Source organism: Patagioenas fasciata, chromosome 2 (assembly GCF_037038585.1).
Source record: "Patagioenas fasciata isolate bPatFas1 chromosome 2, bPatFas1.hap1, whole genome shotgun sequence".
NCBI classification, from domain to species: domain Eukaryota; kingdom Metazoa; phylum Chordata; class Aves; order Columbiformes; family Columbidae; genus Patagioenas; species Patagioenas fasciata.
Window position 1 is genome coordinate 49,517,898 of NC_092521.1, and position 19,910 is coordinate 49,537,807.

At 37.7% G+C, this 19,910-nt stretch overlaps 1 protein-coding gene across 12 annotated transcripts in view; it reads left to right on the forward strand.

Moving 5' to 3' along the window:
• ZNF521 (zinc finger protein 521) overlaps positions 1–19,910 on the forward strand; it is a 237,206-nt gene that overhangs the window by 3,589 nt on the left and 213,707 nt on the right. For 4 of the 12 annotated variants that reach the window (XR_011737449.1, XM_065831085.2, XM_071804175.1 and 1 more), the window contains exons 3-4: positions 14,197–14,259; positions 15,318–15,377. The exons of 4 other annotated variants lie outside the window; for them this stretch is intronic. Coding sequence is in view for 6 of the 8 variants with exons in the window: in XM_065831085.2 (XP_065687157.1) it covers positions 14,197–14,259; positions 15,318–15,377 (123 nt within the window). In the remaining 2 variants the exon portion in view is untranslated. The remainder of the gene's footprint in view (positions 1–14,196; positions 14,260–15,317; positions 15,378–19,910) is intronic. 4 more of the 12 variants (XM_065831095.2, XM_065831086.2, XM_065831090.2 and 1 more) reach the window with 1 other exon arrangement.

The following is a 19,910-nucleotide window of genomic DNA, read 5'->3' on the forward strand; positions in this document are numbered from 1 at the left end:
GGAATAAATGTTGAGAATTAATTGGCAAATAGAGGAAATTGTTCTCCTGTTAGAATTTTACATATTCTGCTCATGGTTATTTGTTAGATGCATTACAGAGAGGAGGTCTGTCTCAAATATCTTCCTGTAAACATCACACTTAATTTAAAACAAAAGATACAGCTTCCATTTTATATGGAGGTATGAGCTTTGCCTTCCTTATGTACCAGTAGCCTGGGAGTCCCTAAAATGAGAAAACAGAAACATTGCAGGAATCAGATGGAGTAGCTTGGATTTGCTGACCATAAACTACTGACTTAACAAAACCGCTTAATGTTCAGGATAGAGATGGTAGATATTTCTTTATAGTGTCTTATTTACTATTTTTCAACTAAAACCGGGCAGTAAATCAATCATCATCTGTAATTATTGCTGCAGTAATTACCTTTGGGGGGTAGGTTATCATTCTTGGTGGCCTTTGTTCAAGTATCTTTTTCATTTTCCCTGTTTTATTTTTCTTGAGTCATGTCAATTTTGTGTGGATTGATAGTACTCTGAAAGCAGTCGGATTGTAAGATTTCTGATGTAAGATTTCTGGGTAATAATGCGATGCATCTGAGAAGTTGAAAGATGCTTGCATAGACATAGCATTTAAATTCATTGATAAGAGTCTGCCCGTCAATTAATGCACCTTCGTTTTTAGTGAAGAAACAAAAGCTTTAAGTAATGTTGCAAGGAGAATTTCAACTGTACCTCCAATGCAGTGTTTGTTTAAATTTCTTATTTCTTAAGTATTACTGATATAGTCAGTAGAAAATATAGTTCTACAGTTTAAAATAAACAGTATTTTAAATAGCTTTTCTGAAAAACTAGTCTTTGAATGTATGTAAATGAGTTATTTAAACTCGTGAGTGCTGTTTTACATCTAAATAAAATATGGAGTTACATATTACATTTCCAATTTGTCATGTACTTAGCAACCCTTTACAGGGGGGAGGATATAAGAGATATTTTTGATATGTCTGTCACTTTTGATAACTTAATTTGAAACTTATATCTTAAGGGAATACTGATACAAGGCAGGTAAATATATTAAAACAAAAAGACAATTGAGGTTTTTATATTGAATGCATGAAACTAACATTCATCTGAAATGGTGGGTGTTAAGAACTTGCTAATGACTAAATTTCTTCTGTTTTTTGAAAATACGCTTTTTAAAAATTACCCTGGTTTCTGTTTACATTCCTTTTCTATTTCTTTTTTCTCTCTTCGCTCCCTCCCTGCCCTATTTTGGTTTCTTGCCAACTTTGATCTGAGTGTCCCCCAGCTCTTGGTGAGGATTGCATCTCAGGTTTGGATCTAGGAAAGAAAAAAGGCATTGTTAACATTAGATAAGCCCCTTACAATTTAATAATAATAAACACATCTTTCCAAGGAAAGAAAAAATAAGGTTGTAATTATTTTCAGTGAAAAACACAGACTCTTATAAATAGACTACATGGTTGTGGCAAAAAAAAAAAGTCTCAAAAGGAGAGTAAATTATTTAACTTTCTGAAAAACTGTAATTTGAATATCTTATTTTACTTTAGGAAGGAGGAATTAAGGTTCAACTGCTGTATTCTTTTAGACAGAGGAAGGATCAGTTGCACCAAACTCAACAGTCCTGACCTATATTTCATTCTACTGATTAATCTATCCCATTTCTTTAGCTAGTTTCTGGGAAAAATAAATCTATTAGGTATCATTGACCTGATCAAAATCACCTAATGCAGTTGGTGGGTTAGGGAGGATAGCAGGAGAAAAACAGGTGGGGAAAGATAAGTCAGAGATATTATACCTGTGTACAAGCCCCAAAAGAGAGCCCGTGCAAATGAAGGGTGTCGGAGAAGGGCAATGGGTGCGACTCCTGAAACTCCTGCCAGGGAAGGAGAACGACATCCCCTCAGTCAAACCATGCTGGAGCCCCCCAGGATGCACAAGCAAGGGAGGGGGGCAGAGCAGCTCACTTGTATCTTATTTAACTTGGCCGTTGAAATGGTAAACCTTTTTTTTTTTTTTTTTTTTTTTGTGACTTGGCGTGCTTTGCAGATATCACACTTAGGTTACTGACCGACTCCCCCCTCCCTTCCCTTTCTGGTTTATGGGGTTTTAGTTTTGGGAGGGCTTGGGGTTTTTCTTTTGCCCTTACTACTGGCTTTTGATGAGAAATTTTGTTTAGGATCAAAGTTACAAAGATAGAGTCACTTGCAAAGAAAACCAGGTATTCTATATGCAAGCCTGAATGAAAATGTAGCCCTACTAAATGTTAAACCCGATTTTCTCTGAGCTAAAGTCAGGTAATACTCGTTATGCTAAAGTCACCCGGGAAAAAATCACTGGAACTGTAGGTGTTAGATAAGCCATCGCAAGGAAACTAGAACAGCCCCACACGTTTAATAAAAGTGCTGATCTCTGAAAGTACATTCTTTTTGAAAAAAATATAGAAGTATTTTGTTATTGCTTCAAAGTAAATTTTTACTCGTAATTTTGTATCTCACATTTGACTGCAGAAATAAAATTACTGAGTGTTAGTTCCTAGAAAGATGAGAAGGAAAAATTCATTGGCTCTAGTTTACATATCTGTATTCTGCTTAAAGAAGGCTTGTATCTTGAAATATTTTGGCAAGCCTGGAGTACCTCTTAAAGTTTTCCCTCTTTTTGAGGAAACCTAGGTACTGTTTCCATCCTGACTGAATTTACAGCTGCAACTCAATTCATGCAGAGTGTTGGTGGACTGAGCAAACAGTACCTGTGTTTTAACGTGACTTGTTTTCTCATCATAAATTTGAAGCAAAAGGATGTTTCTTGTACAGAGGTGCAAGTGGTGTGGTGTAGTACTAGAGAAGGTAGAACAGTAGTGGATTAAAACAAAAAACTTAATAGCAGCAATAGTTCAGAGAGAGTTTGACATTCGGATCCCCTTCAAACAGTAGCCTTTACATTTCTGTGTATCTGTCAACTATTTGAATGTTTATTCTCAGCCCCAACCCTCCCTGGCTTTTAAATTGCATGGACTAGACTCTGAAGTCGTTAGATTGTCTGCTGATTATACTATAATCAATCCAGCATAAACAAAAACAGTAATTACTATTGGCATGATTTCTGTGAACTTGACTTAAAGTTTCAGTATTACTGGACCGAAGAACTTTTTCTGAATGGGCCGTTTTCAGGAAATGTATTATTTTGGCATCATTTTATAGGGAGGGAACAAAAATTTCATAAGATTGCATTTGCCCTGAAAAGCAAAACCATCTGTTTAATGCATGAGTGGATTGCTGGCTTTTATTTGGCCATGCAAAAAAGGGCAAAAATTAAGATATCGAACATAAAAGAGTACACGAAAAAACAAATTACAAAGAGGGTTTAAGATTAGCATCTTTTTTATAATGCAGGCTATTTATAGTGTTCTCTTTTGACTTGCCAAAGCAAGCCCCAGCTCCTTTATATATGAAAAAAATCTGTAACAACAAAAACATCCCTAACCTTTAGTAATATTCATTGACTTTGGCAATGCATAGTGGTATTGATGGTCTTGATTAGCTGTAGGATTACAGTAATGCTAGCCAGTCATTTTTGGGGCCAGCGTGAGCTATACTGACCATCAGCATCTACTTCCTTCAGAGCAGGTACTATTAGGAGTGAACATCTTAACAGCTGCATCTAAACAGCTACTGGTTGTACTACTGACTTCCATAAAGATGAAATTTGGTGACAAAAGAGAATGTTAAAAGGGTTAGAAATACTGTGAGTTTGGTTTGGTTTGACTTTGTTTTCTGGAGTTGCTGTTAACTTGTGTAACAAGGGAAGCTGTCAGTATGGAGGCACTTATCTAACGTGTAGGATAACGTTACCCGCCATGATCTAAGAGGTCTTGAAAGGCTTTATTTTGCTCTATAATTCAGTCAGTCTAATTTGCAACTAGTTTAATAGCTCTCATTTCTTTGTTCTGAAGCATGATTCAGTATTTTGAAACTTGCACATTTTGGAAAAAAAAATCTGCCTTTTGAATGCACGTGAAGAAAGAATTTGGAAGCATTGTTAAAGTTTTATGTAGACCATATGGATTTAGTATTTTTTTTTTCTGTGTAAAACACTGAAAATAAGATACTTGGAATTGTTCTTTTTTAGATTGATTAAAATATAGTATGAATGCTGATGCCTTAAGACAGAGCTCTTAGCTTCTTTTCCCCACTGTATTTTGTGGTTTCCATTGGTTCTTATAGGGCTACATGAGCTCAAAATCACTCCCAGCTGCAGGTGGGGAAGATGCGCTACTTTACTTAGAACAATGACATATATACATATGTATATGTTTTTCCCTGAAGGGACAGCATCCAGGTCTACAAAGCATTGGACCTGTTTTCGTTGGTGCTCGGAAAGTGTGTATTTTGCAGTGTGTTACTACAAAGCATTAAAGTTTTTCAGCTGCTCTCTTTACAAAAGTCAGATAACACAAGACAAGCTTTTAAATACTCTTAAATCATAATGCAATACTTGGCATAGGATTCTGAGAAAAGATGAATGTGCAAAACCCAAAAGAGGTGATGAGGATTGTTTTTGTTTTAACTTTAATTTTAAGCAACTTGGGTTCTATTTCACCTCGAGTATGAGTAATTATGCTACTTTAGCAATTATTAGAGATGAAAGAAATTCTGTTAGATATGAGTCTTCTAAACTTCAGTAGCTTTAGTTTTAGCCAGGATAATGATCAAGGAGTAGTTAGCCATATGCCTAGGGACCATGCTGTAGCAAAAATGATAGGGCTGATCTTGGGGGTATCCTTATTACAACATGTTATAATTAACATTTTAATTCAGCCCTCCTACTTTCAAAAAAAAAAAAAAAATCTGCTTTATGTTATTCTGTGCACACGTTAATAATACTGCACAAAATTGCCCTCTTTCAATGGATTTTTGAACCAGGACCAGTGTCCTCTGTATTTACAATATTAGTTAGCTCTGGTCATGCTTTTTTTTTTTTCCCCACTTCACATTCCTTTAGTTTCAAACATTTTTTTCCCCTCTATTCTGCATAATTATTGAGAAAAAGATGTAGAGGATTTATTTTTCCTCCTTTTTTTAGGATTTTGTCTAGATTATCCATGATATTCTGTTGTGTGAGCATTTGAGCCTTTTAGATTTTCCTTTAGCTAGGATGCTGTGCATGCTGTACTGCAACTTTTCTTTGTACAGCTGAATCTGTATAGTGTGCACTCAAAAGGGTTGAAGGGTTATTACTCAACCAATTCTGCACAGTTAATGCCCAATGAAATTTTAGATTTTAGGGGGATGTGTTTTCGTTATGTTTTTTTTTTTTTTTCCCCACTCTTTTATCATGTGAGCAAGACAGAGGGATATTCTTTGAGTAAGCAATTCATCTGATACTTTCACTTTTAAATATTGGTGCAATTAGGTAGAATTTTTCTTTCTAAGGTTAGGATTTTTAGTCCTTTAAGACTGCTTAGTCGTTTATATAACTGTTGGTATAGTGACTTCCCCCCACTCTCCCCTTACTTCTTTTTTTTTAATGCAACTGGGGTATACTAAGGTTCTTTACAAATATAATATCAGTAAGTAGTTAGCCTTCTTACAAATTTGGAAGTACTAGTCATTAGTTAAACAGCCTCTTGCCTGAAACAGGACACTTTTTTGCCCTTAGGGCAAATGGTCAGGATGATGATAGTGAGGGTATGGGTGCTTTCCCTCCTTCCCCAAGCCCATTTTTTGAGAGCTTATTCTCTCATGGAGGTCAATAACCAGGAACAGGAGATTTGCCCTTACCTAACAAGAACTGTAAAATCTCCCTCCTAGTTTCTCACACAGACGTTTGGTGTTGCACACGAGTGTGGAGCGCTTTTAAGTCTAAATATCCTGGTTAACTGCACAATAGATGGCTTTCATATACAGTTCCTGAAACTTGTTGTGCTCTTACTATTATTAGGTTGTGTTTTGCTGGGAAAATATATTTCAAACAATGAATTCCGTGATAATTGATTTTTTTTTAGTTTTATTTTTTTGTTGTTCACTTTTGCGAACCTATCAAGTTCAACTTCCATTTTTGACTCATTAACTTCTTGAAAGGAACTTTAAAAACAAAAATAAAATACCTGCTGTGTTGCTGGACTGGATGATGTGATGTAGTGAGGCAGTGTCCTTGGGAAGACTAGGCTATGCTTTTATCAACAAAACTTTCTATGGCACTGAATTATGATGGCTCTTTTTTTTTCTTTCTCCTTTCCAGGCAGAGTCAAGTGAATTTCTAACTTTGACAGTGGCAGTAGGAAGGAGGAGGGGGTGGGGAGGTTAATTATTTTCCACCTCCAAAGAATACAATTGTGAGGAAGGAACTTTCTGATTCACTGGTTCCAGGACAACAGGATGTCGAGATCCATGCCTGATGTAAGGTTTTCACTCGGAAGATGGGAGGAGGAAATGGGTCACTATTGGTCTATGCCTGCAGCTGCTGGGAAGGGATTGCGTTACGTGGCTTATAAAGAGCTGGAGCGCAGGAAAAGATTTGGTGTGCAATTACTGGTGAATCTGTTGAGCAGAAGTCTTACTTGCCAGATACAAATGTGAATCAACGAAGAAAGGTCAGAACGCTCTAAGGCTAGGTGCAAACCAAAGGGCTTGCATGCTGCAGGTTGCTAGTACTTCAGGGCTTAGTTTACAGGTGCCTGGTTGCCTACTAGAATAGTCATCTTGAACCAGGTGCTTGGATTATTTATGTAATTCATAGGTAGGTTAGTGTTGTTGAGTAGGAACTACCTTAAGAAGATGGCAGGAAGAACTTGGAAAGAGTAGTGTGTCATAGCTCCTCCCTTGTTCTAGATATGTGTGTCTTGCTTAGTGAAACAGGGTATCTTGTAGCAGTCACTTATCTGATCCAGTTTTTTGGAGATAGGGGACAGGTTGTTCCTTTCCTCCCAAGTTAGAAGAAATTGAGACATTGTGCTCCTGCTCTTCCTTTTCCCTTCACCGAAGAGGGAAAGTTATTTGCCCTGCTAGGATGTGAGAGACAGGGATTCCGTTTTGTGCTTTGTACATCAGTCATTATGCAGCAGCATATTGTGCTCTGAGTGTGAGTTACCCTTTTATTTTTGTGAATGATGTTTCCTTTTTTAAAAGTGTAATTAAGTATTTGTTGGACAAGGAGGTGAGAAGGAACGCTCATACACGAGAGTTATAGCTTTAGTGGCTTGAATACCAATTGAGAAAGGGGAGACCTGGGTCCTGGTCTGCCAAGTACTCACTGCATTATTACTTCTGATGAATTATTTCAGTGAAACCAGAACTGGAGTCCATGTGTCCCACTTCCCATGTGGGTGCCCTAATGACAAGGATAAGGTATCACCCCAATTTTCCTTCTTTCTAGTTCAGTCAGTATTGTAGATGAGGTATGACAGTTTCAACAGCAATGAATGAGTGCACCTCAAGTCTTAGAGTAAGTGCTCTTTGTTAAGAAGCTCATGACGTGAGTACAAATCCTTCTGACAGAGAAGAAGGTTGAGCTGGTGCCACCCACATCCTGGGTGAGTGATCTAACTGGTGGGTGTGGGCCAGAGGAGGAAAGGAAGAGGTATTTCAACCCACACGTTTTTCTGCCAGCATCTTGTAGCAACTGGGGAAGGGTATGTAAATTCTGAAGAACCAGCCCATGAGACTGTGTCCAAAGCCAGGACAGGCAGGAGAATATTTAATCTTCCACTAGCCAGCTGTGCTGTGGCTTTGGTTTGACTTCACATTGAGCTGCACAGCACTGAGAAAGTCTGGATGGGAAAACCATAGATACTGCCTGACTCGAGAGGCGCGTGAGCAGAAATTCTGACAATTGAGATGCAGCGCCCCCTCACTAGTTTTTGGCTCCTGAGCTTTTTTGTGCATATAGATCAGAGTGCTGTTTTACATGATAGAAAGTTACCTAGAACAGGTCAGAGAGTTTGAGGGATCAAAAATAACCTTATGAAACCCTGGTACACAATAGATGGAGATCTCTGGTGAATCAGGGATAATCTCAGTTGAAAGGAGGTGTTTTTTGACTCAGATAAATGTATGTCTTTAGGTAACAGAGCTAAAGCATGCAGCTGTATTTTGTTTTTGTGTTGCAATGGTGTCAGACAGCCCAAACTCCTTATTTTAGGCACATAAATTACTTCACTTTCCAAGGCAATGATCCTCTACAGTAACCTTTACTGTAGGTGCTCATAGCCTTTCCTTACATCACCTGTCTTCAGAGTTGTGTGAAGTTGGCTACTTTGAAGGTTCTGTGATCCATAGGCCAGTTTGATTCAAATTGTTATCTCTTAATGAGTTTAAGGTTTTGTAGACTGTGTTTAATGAATTTCCTGTTTTCTAAGCACGGTTGAAAATACAGGTCTGTAGGAGTACCAGAAATCCCTTTGAGAGAAGAAGAAAGCTTGGGTGATCCATAGCTTCAGTATACTTAGAGGAATCACTCTGAAAACATTTGTGTTCAGTACTGGGTTTGGTAATTAGGCTTAAAATTTATCGTAGCCTCCAAATTTCTATCTTTTCTCCAAATGGACTGGATGCCCACAGTCACATTGTCAGGAATGCAGGTGGATTATTCCATTTAAGACAGGCAGGACAGCTGAAAGTCCTGATGCAGGTACTCAGAATTGACTTCCAGAAAGATTCCTTCTTGCCTTGCCAGTTCTCACTACGGTCCTCAATCTAACTCAGACATCCACTGTAATTTGTTACCTTGCATGATAGAGGGTCTTAGGGATGCTTGAAATTTACTTGAGGTTTATAAAATGCTTTAAGATTCTTTGGAGAAAAGTACTTTTTGAAAAATATACCACACTATTATTAGTTTACTTTAAACAATAGAAATATGAGTATACGTAGATGTAGCTTAACCTTGTTAATAGATGCATGATTAGGGAGGCAAAGTTAGCAGTCTGGGCAGGATTAATCTACTGCCTTGGCTATGTAGAAAAAGATATTACCCCACCCCTAGCTTTGGAGTTTCTGTAGAATTCTCCCTCTGCTGCAAGAAAGAGCGTCTTCTGCCTTTTCTGCACACAATGTTACATAAAACTGGATGTCTTTAGACTGTCACATTTGGATGCTGTTGTACTTGAGATCAAGGGTTGGAAGAATATCCAAAGGATTTCTTAAGCATAATTTCTTTCTACTTAAGTATATTTATTACTTTAATGTTTATGTGCTGCCTAGGAAAATACTTTATTTTAGCATAAGAATAGTATTTTCCAGCCACTGCAGTCTATTTGGGAACTCCTAATTCAGTCTTTCTATGAGAAGAACATTAGGGGAAAAAACCAAAACCTCGCAAGCTCAGTGTTGAGTTAGACTAAAGAAAGGAGTAAAAAATATGAATGCTATGAGGGGCTTTGTGTTCTGAAAAAAGTGAATGCAAGAAGAACAATGCTTTACATAACAGGAATCTTTCAAGGAAAATATTAATTTCCAGTACCAATACTGTTACAATGCTTGGAGGAGTAGAAATAGGAAAAGGGTTAAATCACAGTACAAAGGAAAACAAAACCAAATATTCATACATATGATTAACTGGATTTTTGTACAGTGTGGCTACACACAGAACTAATTTTCAGTAGGGTTCTGGAATGTAGATATTGAAATGTTAATGTGCAAAGGCATTTCATTTTCCAGCTCTTCTCACATGAAAGTCATTGGGTGTATGTACATTTGGGAGTAAGGATGGTAATCAAGTTTCTGGCTAGTAGCTGATAGACATGTGTTGATACTAGGTGAAGCTGTTCAGAAAACAATACTTTCTTGGTAGTTCTGAACTTTTCTGAATGCCAGTTATCTTAAATGACATTATGGAGCAGTGTGAAATGGTTGTTGACTTCCAGGAGTCACCCACTGAATTGCTGCTTAAAGTGGCACAGGGAGGTGTGAAACCCTGCACTCACGACTGTTGGCCAGAAGAGTTTAAAAGGTGAATCTTAGAGCACCGGTGGTATCTGGGGAGAGAAGAAAGTGGAGGAAGGTGTAGCCCTAGCAGGTGATACATTGACACGTGATCCTGCATTTAATACTACTCCGTAACTTCTTTCAGTTTTGTATCCTGACTGAACCCTTATGGAGATGTATTTCCACAGCACGTTATTGCCAAGTGCGAAGCGTCTTCAAAATCCATTGACTCTACTAGAGTTAGAAGATACTCAGCACCTCCTGTAACTGGCTCTTAAATTTGCCTTCTGCTATGTGATTCATCTGCTTAATCATACTTAATATCTACCTGTAGGTGGTGGCAATATGAATGTCCTCTTGGTTTTTATGTGGCCATGAGGAGGAGGGAAAAGTAGAGAGATACTTCCAGAAATTACAGTCATTTGTAGGTACTGAAATAATGGCACACACATTTTATTTCTGTTCTGTCTGGGTAACTCGGTAAATTGTGTATTGATTATGCTAATACAGCTAGTATCTCTATTACTTGTCTGCAGAAATTATTCAAACATGTAGATTGAAGATGCACTTGCCAAAGTTACCATCCTAAGAAAAAGGCTTTTGTGCAAAGATGGCTTTAAATTGAATTACTAATCATATGCTAATGGAAATTTATAGATTAAGTATTGAGTTATAGGAAATGCGAGGTGCAAGCTAAAAATACGTATTCTAAACTTCCCATTCTGACAGTCTTAGTTGCTATATTAGGTTTATTTTCACATCTCTCAAGGAATATGTTTTAGGAAGGGATAGATCAATAGCAATCTATTTTTATAGTTTATTTTGGGATATGTGGCTTCTCCTGCTTTGTTTAACAAGCTGAAAAGAGGCTCAGGCATTTGGGACAGTCCTTTTTTTTTTTTTTTCCTTTTTAAAAATTTATTAACCCACCTAGACTAGAAGAAAATAGACTTTTTTCAATTATCTTTTGCTTTTATTTTATTATGGTTTGTAATAGCTCAGAAGCCATAAATCTTAGCCAGAGTTCTCCGAAAGGCTTCCCTCAGTGAAAATATCCTTTTTCACATTTCTAATTTTATCCATTTCTTTTCCATACAAGTTTTTTTCCAGGCTTCAACCAGAAATGATTTGTGCTTTTCCTTAGGATGCTCAGTCTACAGATTAACTCTTCAGTGAAGGGGAATCCTGGTTAGGCAGTAGAATATGAATGATATTTGGCAAGCTAGAACACCTGTGTATGTTTTGTACTAACTTTATCAAATAATCTCACTCCTTTATATACTAACCATTTGTCCCATGAAGAGAATCTAAGCAAAAGGGGTAAAATTCTCATTGATCAGCAGGTGTTGCTGTAGAGCAGTCAGGAGATTAATTCTATTTTTAGGACTCCTCTATCAAAATTCCCACAGGTTTTCCTCATTGGCTGTCCTTGATGGTACTACTTGTTATTTATTTATTTATTTAAAGGAATAGTTGGTCTTAATGTTGATATTCAGCAACCTAAGCATGAGAGGTGCTTTGAATTGAAACCAGGGTTTGCCTTGGACACTAACTGTACCAAAGCTGAAATGTCCGAACCTTTCACATAGATACAGCTTCAGTTTAGAGATACTTTTTTTTCAGTAAAATTTAAAAAATTGGTATCTGTCCAAACCATGAGCTTTTATAATGGGAGATAGATTGCCATGCTGGAATTTTGTTTCCTTTACTGAGATTTTTTTTTTTTTTTAAATGACTCTCAAGAAATGTGGTGTCACAGTTGTGGTGATCTGGTCCTTTTTTAAAAAAAAAAAAAATATATATTATTAGAGTTGCCGATTTGTTTTGTTTTTCAAAAGCTGCACTGAGAAAATATGCAGTAGGGACTTGATGGTTTGTTTTTTTAAGGAACCGATAAGTCAATTGAGAAATATTTCTACAGCTAACAAAACTGGTGACCTGTGGTCATAAACACATAATCGTAGGAACAAGTAATGATGTTACTTTCACGACAACATTATTTTAAATGTATCTAGAAGTGCCGTTCATCAGTAACATCACTTGTTCACAGTCTGGATTCATAAGCTGCTGTTCTGGTTTCCTGAGGCCTCCCTTTTACTAGTATTTTGTCTCTTTGTTATCTACAATTTGTCTTACCTTATGCTAGGATGTGGTATATGCTGTAATGAAGATGACACCCCTATGTACAATTACAGTCCTAGAGTATAAGTAATTTTTATATTTGAATTAATAATAGTGCATACATTGTATTGTTATATCTGCATATCATCCTTGTGGCTTTTTTTCAGTTACATTTTCATGCTAGTGCTAGAGAAATGGATTTGGTTAGCAAAATTTAAAGCATCTCACTATATAGGTTCTGTTTAAAGTTTCCTTCCTCTCCTGAAATAAAATGGTATAGTTGATATTTAAGGGAAGTTAATGCTGGCTGCATGTCGTGCTACCTTTTGTAGTCAGGTGAGTTTAACAGTGGCCTGAGAGCTGAAATAGTACTGAAATTTTCAGAGTCTGGTTGTGGAAAGGCATAAAGTGCTAATCAGGATCTTATCAGATGCCACCAGCTGTAGCTTACTTAATGTAACAAATACCCATGCAAGCTGGAGGAATGATCTAACTTAATGCAAAGGAAAATGAGATGCTATTTTGTAGATGATTTGTAATAATGCTAAGATTTCCCTAATTCTGTGGGTTTTGTGGGATAGTTTTCTTGCCCCTTTTACCATAATTCCCTCTAAACCTGGTTTTAATTTTTCTGACAAATGTGTCAGTCTAGTTGAATATTATTAGCAAGTCTTTGTGGCACGGCCTGTTGTGACCTACTTGGTTCTTTTGTGATTGAGAATCCCTAAAGGGCTTGAACAACAGTTGAGAAAGATACTAACCACAAAGTTACCTGCTCTGATACTTGTTTCCTTTTCTGTCAGTGTAATAGCGACATACTGATCAGCTTTTGTTGAAAGCAAACCTCAGCTGTCACAGAATTTTCACATCGCTAAATAGCAGGGAAGTTTTAAATGTTTGGTTTCACCAGGCATGCACTGTCAGCTTTTCACAGGACAAACTTGCATACCTGAAAACAAATTTTTAGGCAGGTATCCATGTTTGCTTTTTTCTAGACCTAGAAGTGTTTGATGCCCCTCGGTCAGCAGCACGAAGCTGAGCACATTTCGGTGTGCAGTCACTTCTCACGAGCAGCAAGAGATGCTGGTTCTGCAGCTGGTGGCAGCAGACATTCAGTACAGAACAGCACTTGCATTTTAGTTTGCATACTCTTATAAGAGGAGATCTACTTCAAATATCAGATATTTTTTACTTCTTAGCAGGCAACTACTTTATTTTGAAGTTTTCCAACTTGGAAATCGGTCTTGGAAAGTTCGTGTTTGGGCACCTCAATTCCATCTTGAGACTTAAAAAATTATCGAGTTTTTAAATTACCTTTCTGGACCGAGTTATGATGTGTGTTGTGGTTGAGGATTTCATTGGTAGATAATCGATACATCTACAGCCTTTAATAAGGTTGATCAGTTGGTACTGATGACCAAGATGAGTTTCCTCTCAAGGGGTGGAAAAGTAGATTTATTTTTCAGTTTTAGAGCTTGTTCTTGAGATCATTTTTTGGAAACAGATCAACAGCTGGTAGTGGGCATAAACAGGGTCAGGTTGGACTGCTGCAAAGGTTTCACTGGTGGCTTTAAGGGGAGTCACAAGAGGTGGTATCTCTTGCTTTTTTTTTTTTTAATTGTATATTAGTTGTATTCATTGTTTTTCTTGCTGTATTAACAAGTCTTACCAATCTGTGCTGCCCTCGTGCAAAATCTTTCTGTTTAGCTTAGTTTGTGCTTGACCTCGTGTTCCCCAAAGCTCGGCTTTTCCTGAGCTTTTCCCATTGCTTTCTTTGTCTGATCAGTTTCCTTTAGCTGTGAGGGCTGCTGGGATGACTGCTTCAGCGTAACAATGAAAATCATACCACCTGAAGTACTGGTAACTTCATGGCTGCAAATACAAGTTCAAATGAAACAGGCAGCTTATAAAATAGTATTTTTGTGAAATACTTGACTTACTCCAGGGCCTGGGAAACTTTATCAGATCTCTGTTGATGGGAAGAGTGTGCTTACTAGCCACAGCTCTGGGACAGAGATAGAGATTGTTTTGAGTCCTCAAGAGACTGTACTTGACTCTTTCTAATATATGCACTGTGTTTCAAGTTTCTAGTGTCCTAAGAGTGTCCTTATGAAAACTGGTGTTTTTTTTCTAGAAACTCAGATTCTAGAAACAACCAGTTGTATGAAGCCTTGGGGTTGGCGGAGGAGGAAAAGAGGTACCTGTGGAGTGTGTATATGTATCTCTTCTTTTGAATATATGTCTAGATTTATATGTGACCCTAAGTGTTGCACTCTCTTGTCCCAAGAGCCAGCGAAAAAAAAAAATCCCAAATCTTTGGATTTTAACTCAGTTGCATGATTATTTTTTGAGGTCTGAATTCTTGGGAGTGGAAATGCTGCCGAAGTTCAGTCTTTCCCCTTTCAGCTTTTTCCCCTGTGGAGGGAGAATGAATTCTCTTCTCTCCGCTGTTCTCTAACTCAAAGAACACAAGTCTTTGGCAGAATAAAAAGGAAATGGTTCTGCCTTTTAGCTCTTCCCGTACTTTTACTTTGGGAGAGTCAATCTTACTTAGGCATCATATCAGAGCTTATGAGAACAGCGCTCTCTCATTTTTCAAAGTAGCAGCAGAATGGCTCTTGTTAGGTTCACTCTTGCCCAACAAGTTTTGAATAGTGAATCTGACAAGAATTGTATTGTTTTTAGTTCTACTGCTCTTGGAAAGCTGTGAGCCAAGGGAAAGATGCTGGCATGGTGTATACAGTAAAACAGCATGGGGTTAGTTCTCCTTTGCAAGGCTGTCTGCACTGCTGAGATGTTTGCTACTGAATGTAGGATTATTATTATTTTTTTAAAGCTTGTGTATGAATTAGCACACACACCTCTCCTGTCTGCCAGGAGAAGGCTTTCTCTTATATGTATGGAGCGAGCTGAATCTTAAAGCCCAGAATTATTCTCTCATTTATTTCCATAAACAAATACAGTAGAGTCCATTGATGACAAATATCCCAGAGGAAATTCAATTTGTTTTTTAAGCCGTGAAACCAATTTGGTCACCCTGCTCTCAGATTTGTAGCTTCCATACAGTAACGTATTCTGTTTTGGTCTGATCTACACTTTTGCACCTTGCAGTGCAGCTTTTCTTGCCCGTGTTGTACAAGCATTACTGGCTTTCAGAACTGAAGCTGGTGTAAAGATGCTTGGAACACTTCAGCTACCCACCTAACATCTTTTTTGTTTTGTTTTGTTTTTGTTTTGTTTACTTTCTTCTGACAGTAGAAGAAAATGAAACAGAGGACCAGCAGGCAGGTGTGGGACACACAGCCGCACGGACTGGTAATGCTGAATTCCTTCATTAGTGCTTGCTTACCGTTTGACAAGAGTGTGAGGGATTTTCGTATCGGGGTATTTTGCAAAGCCTGCACTCTTCTTTCTCCATTTCGGCTTAGAATGCATTCTTGGGGTTTGCAATGGAAAATAACATTCTTCTCCCTTCACCTTTCAATTCCTGAGAATTAGAAATTCTGCCTTTTGTAGGTCAGCCAACTGAAAGTGAGATGCTTCTAAAGTGCAGCATGTTTTTATTTTCTTTTTTTCTTTTCTTTTTCCTTTTTTAAAATTTTGTTAACAATAATCCTCCTCTACATCCCTCACATAAAACCTCACCCTATGCCATTTCAGATGAACTTGAATATTCATTCCTCTCAAACTATGGATAAGGATAATTTCTTTTAGGGTTGTTTATATAATTTCTTACCTGTCAGGGATTAATTAAGGGCTCCTTAATTTTAAGTCAGTGAGACTGGGTGGACAAAGCTGTTGTTTGAATCAGGATCACAGGGATACGTATTGTTAATAATCGTGAAGATATAATTGTTAATTCCCAATAGCAACAAGGACTCTTTTATTCTGTAAATGTAATAAGGTTCTGAGAATGCAAGAAATACTTTGCTCCTGTCTTTGGTACTGATTGCACAGGATTTTATTGAAGAGCAGGACTGACTCATCTGAATAGTCTCATTCATTCAGCTGAGGTCACCTTTTGGAGTAAGGGCTGACTCCGTAAGGATATTCCTAGAAGGGTAGTCATCTCTGAATATGTGTAGGTAATTTGTTTGAGAACAGTTGGAGTCACTCCTTATGAAAGTGGAAGAGCGCAGTTAATTTTTTCTTCAGCTAGAAGACTTCATATTTCTCCTGTGTGTGTGTCCTGTGGATTTGGGTTTGGTGCCTTTTATAGGTTTTAGTGGCTCTGCATATAAACTGTATTGTTGGGAAAGAGGAAATAAAAGTGAGAGAGTTCTCTCTGTTTTTTTAATGGGAAATTTCTCAAACTCTTCTGAATGTACATATGTCTCCATTTAGCTGTCTGCAAACTTGACAAAAAGCAAACTTGTACTGCTGTAGGCACATGAAGTTGAAAAATAGAGGGCCGCAAAACTGGAGATCAATATGACAAGGAATGGTTGCTTTTCTGCATTTTTTTCTTAAAATAATTCTCAATGGTTAAGTTGTCTTGCTAGTTATTTATTTCCTATCATGTCCTGTGTTGTTCCCTGTCTGTTTCTAGAGAAGATTTAACATTCTGTTTTTCTCTATAGCAAGAATGCAATGCCAATATTAAAACCAAAAACCCTTCTGATAGAGCAAGCAGTACAGAAGTCCCACACTGTGTACACACTGCCAGAAGTTTTTATAGTAATACTTTGTATCTAAGCTCTGGTTCTAACCATTAAATGTGCTTTTTATAGAGTACCAAGTTATAAATGTAGTGCAGCTACGGCATATTAATCTTACTGCAGAGATTTAATGAGGCAGTTGTTTTGCGATGGACACTATTGGGAGTGGAGAGCGACAGAATTTTACTTTACCACTGAGCTGAAGAAATATTCCTTGCCTGGTAATAATTATAACCACATGATCTAAGTTTTCCTTTCTTTTGCCAGCACTTTTCCATGCAGAAGTGGCTTGGAAGGAGGTCTACTGCTAGGCAGTGAAATGGATTGGAAAGGAGGCTGTTTTCTTGGTAGTTTGATGTTTTAGTTCTGATTAGCTGTGGATCCTTGTAGCATAGGCAGAAATATGTAAGATGAGTTTCAAGAATACAGATAGTCTTTCCCAGTCCACTGAGATGGCTTTTAGATATTCATTACTTTTGCTTGACTTTTATATGGGTTATAAAAAGTAAATGTGGTGAAACCTCATTTTTACATGGGCAGAATAGAATTTCTGCTGGTTGGCCTTAAACCGCTCCCATACTTGAAAATAATTGAAGTCCATGGCTTTATTGCCTCCAACACTTTTAAGCCAATGCAATTTTTCATTTTCCCCAAAGTTGCAGTTTTATTAGACCAAGTTACAGCAATAACATCTCTTAAAAGGAGGAGGAAGAAGGTAAGGGGAGAACCACCTGCCAGGAAACACAGTAATGAGAAAATCATGCTTCTTTTAATTTCCATTTATAAATAATGTTAACATGATTGGTAACAGAAGACAACTGTACTTTCTCTTTTTTTTTTTTTTTCTTTTTTAAAAGTACTTTCGTAGACTGAATTATTTCTATTCTAAAAAAGTAACCCTTCTTTCCATAGTAGATAATTTTCAATGATATCTGCAGTTGGAGCTGATGTGTGTACTGTTGCTGATGAGTACTGAAAAATTTCAGTTGGCGCATGGCAGCCTCTGAAATAGGGCAGGGAAACCTCTGGAAATGACAGTGGCATTTGCAGATATTGGGAAAGGTAATATTACTATGAAGAAAGTCTTTGTTGAGGGAATTATGGCTGTGATTGTTGCAGATACTAGGGAGAAAGAAATGTGGGAGATCAATGACATTTGCCCTGAAGTCTGTATGCGACCATGAGCTTTGAACAGGAGGTTAAGGAGAAAGTCTGGATGGATGCATATTGCATTTATAAAATATACGTTTTAAAAATTCTAGTCTTTCAAAACATCAGTTCAAATAAGGCAACTTATCCTCAGTTTAAGTAACTATTTAAGGTTAGATCAGCTCCTGATGGAAGATACCTGTTGTAACAGAAAAACTGTCTCTTCACAGGGTGTCCAAATGATATTTTGTCTCTTTAAATATATTTTTATTTTGGTGGTGACATCTCTTCACGGAAGCAGATCACAGTGGAAATGCATTCATTGAGAGGGGCTGAGACTGCCAGAACTCATTTCACAAAGCTGTCGTAGGCTAAACTCAAACCTACGTCCCAGAGGGTCCCACTTAAGTGTTGACCTAAAAACAAATGTGCCAGTTGGCTAGAGCATGTATTCTAAAGTTGCAGCAGAAGGGAATAAGCTTGACTGACTTCTGTCCCTGTAGAGTTTCTATCTGCAAATGCAGAAGGAGAAGCAAAACATTTATTAGTCTTCAAATGATTCTAATTTTAATAACTGGTCTCTAAGTAGGAAGCTTTAAATTGAGCGATTCTTTAGGCTTTTGTGTACTAAGGGCTGCATGTGTGCTTATGTGTGTGTGTATTGCTGAATTCCTGCAAAGTGCAAGTGTTTCTGAATAATAAGTCTCAAGAATTCCCTCCCCTCCCTTTTTTTTTTTTTCCTTCAGCATTGTGCTTAAAGCAGAGTCAGACACTACCCTTATTTTAAAACAAACAGGTCTGTAAACTTTATGTGCAGCATTTAAATACTTGTGTTAAAATTCAGACCCAGTGCCCACATTTCCCTGAGTGCTGTCAGTTTTATGAGATGAAACTGGGAGCTTGAGCTGAACAACTAATAGTATGCAATGTGCTCATACTGCCTTCCAACAAGTGTTTAATGATGTTGGGGTCAGTTTACAACAGTTAAGGCAATTACTTATTTTTCTGGACTGCTTATAACCTGGTGATCTCCTAACTACTGTTATTAATCTTGCAAAATATTTTGAAAAGTGAAGTGGCAATGGGAGATATTAGATTCAGAGCATAAAGCAATGGCTAAAATGCCATAAAATCCTTTTATTTAAGTAGCATCCCTTTTTGCTTTGTAAATGTCCAGACTACTCTGCTATTTGGATGTAGCTACTCAAGGTGAAGTCTTCACTCTTGAAAGAACCTTGTGAATGTAACTTGTCATACAAGGACTGCACTCAGTGCATGGGCAGAGGTTTTGCACACCAAATACATTTTGGACTTCAGAATGTGTTTTTGTTTTTTTTTTAATTAATCTCTTTTCCCTTCGTAATGTATTTCCCGTAAAAATAAATTCTGCCCTTTACCCCTGTCAAAGAAATTCCTTGGTTTTGATCACGAGCCACATAGCATGAGGAAAGCTTCCTGACATGGGTCATTTCCAGTTACTTCTGGCGGGTCTGTCTGTGTTTGAGCAGCTGGAGCGCAGGGTACAGCAGCATGGACCAGGGGGTATAGAAAGATGATGGGAGCCCTGACCTTCACTGTTGAGCAGCAAGAACCTGTGCATTGCGCACAGTGGCAAATGCAAGGATGGCTGGGTCCCCATCACTGTAGGGTGCTGAAGGAGGATTGAAGGGTGATTTTCAATGGAATCTCACTCCTCTACCTCCTCACCCCTTCCCCATTCTAATGTGGATTTAGTGTTGGCATGTTTCACTTTCTCCGTTCAAGTAGTTGTGCATGATCCTAATCAATTGCAATGCTAAATAAAGTGGGTTCACAGACACCACCTCTCTGTTGCTGTGGACAAGGAGTCTACTCCTGGTTAGCAACACACTTGGCTAAAGAGTATAACATCTTAGAATGTACTTGCACAATCTTCTGTTATTATATGAGTTAGCTGTTGTTTTCTAAAATGACTTGTTTCAGTCTCCGCTCTCTCAAATGTCTAAAAGCAAAGATGAGGTGGCCCAAGCAGAAAAAAGTGGTGAAACACTTGCATTCCTTT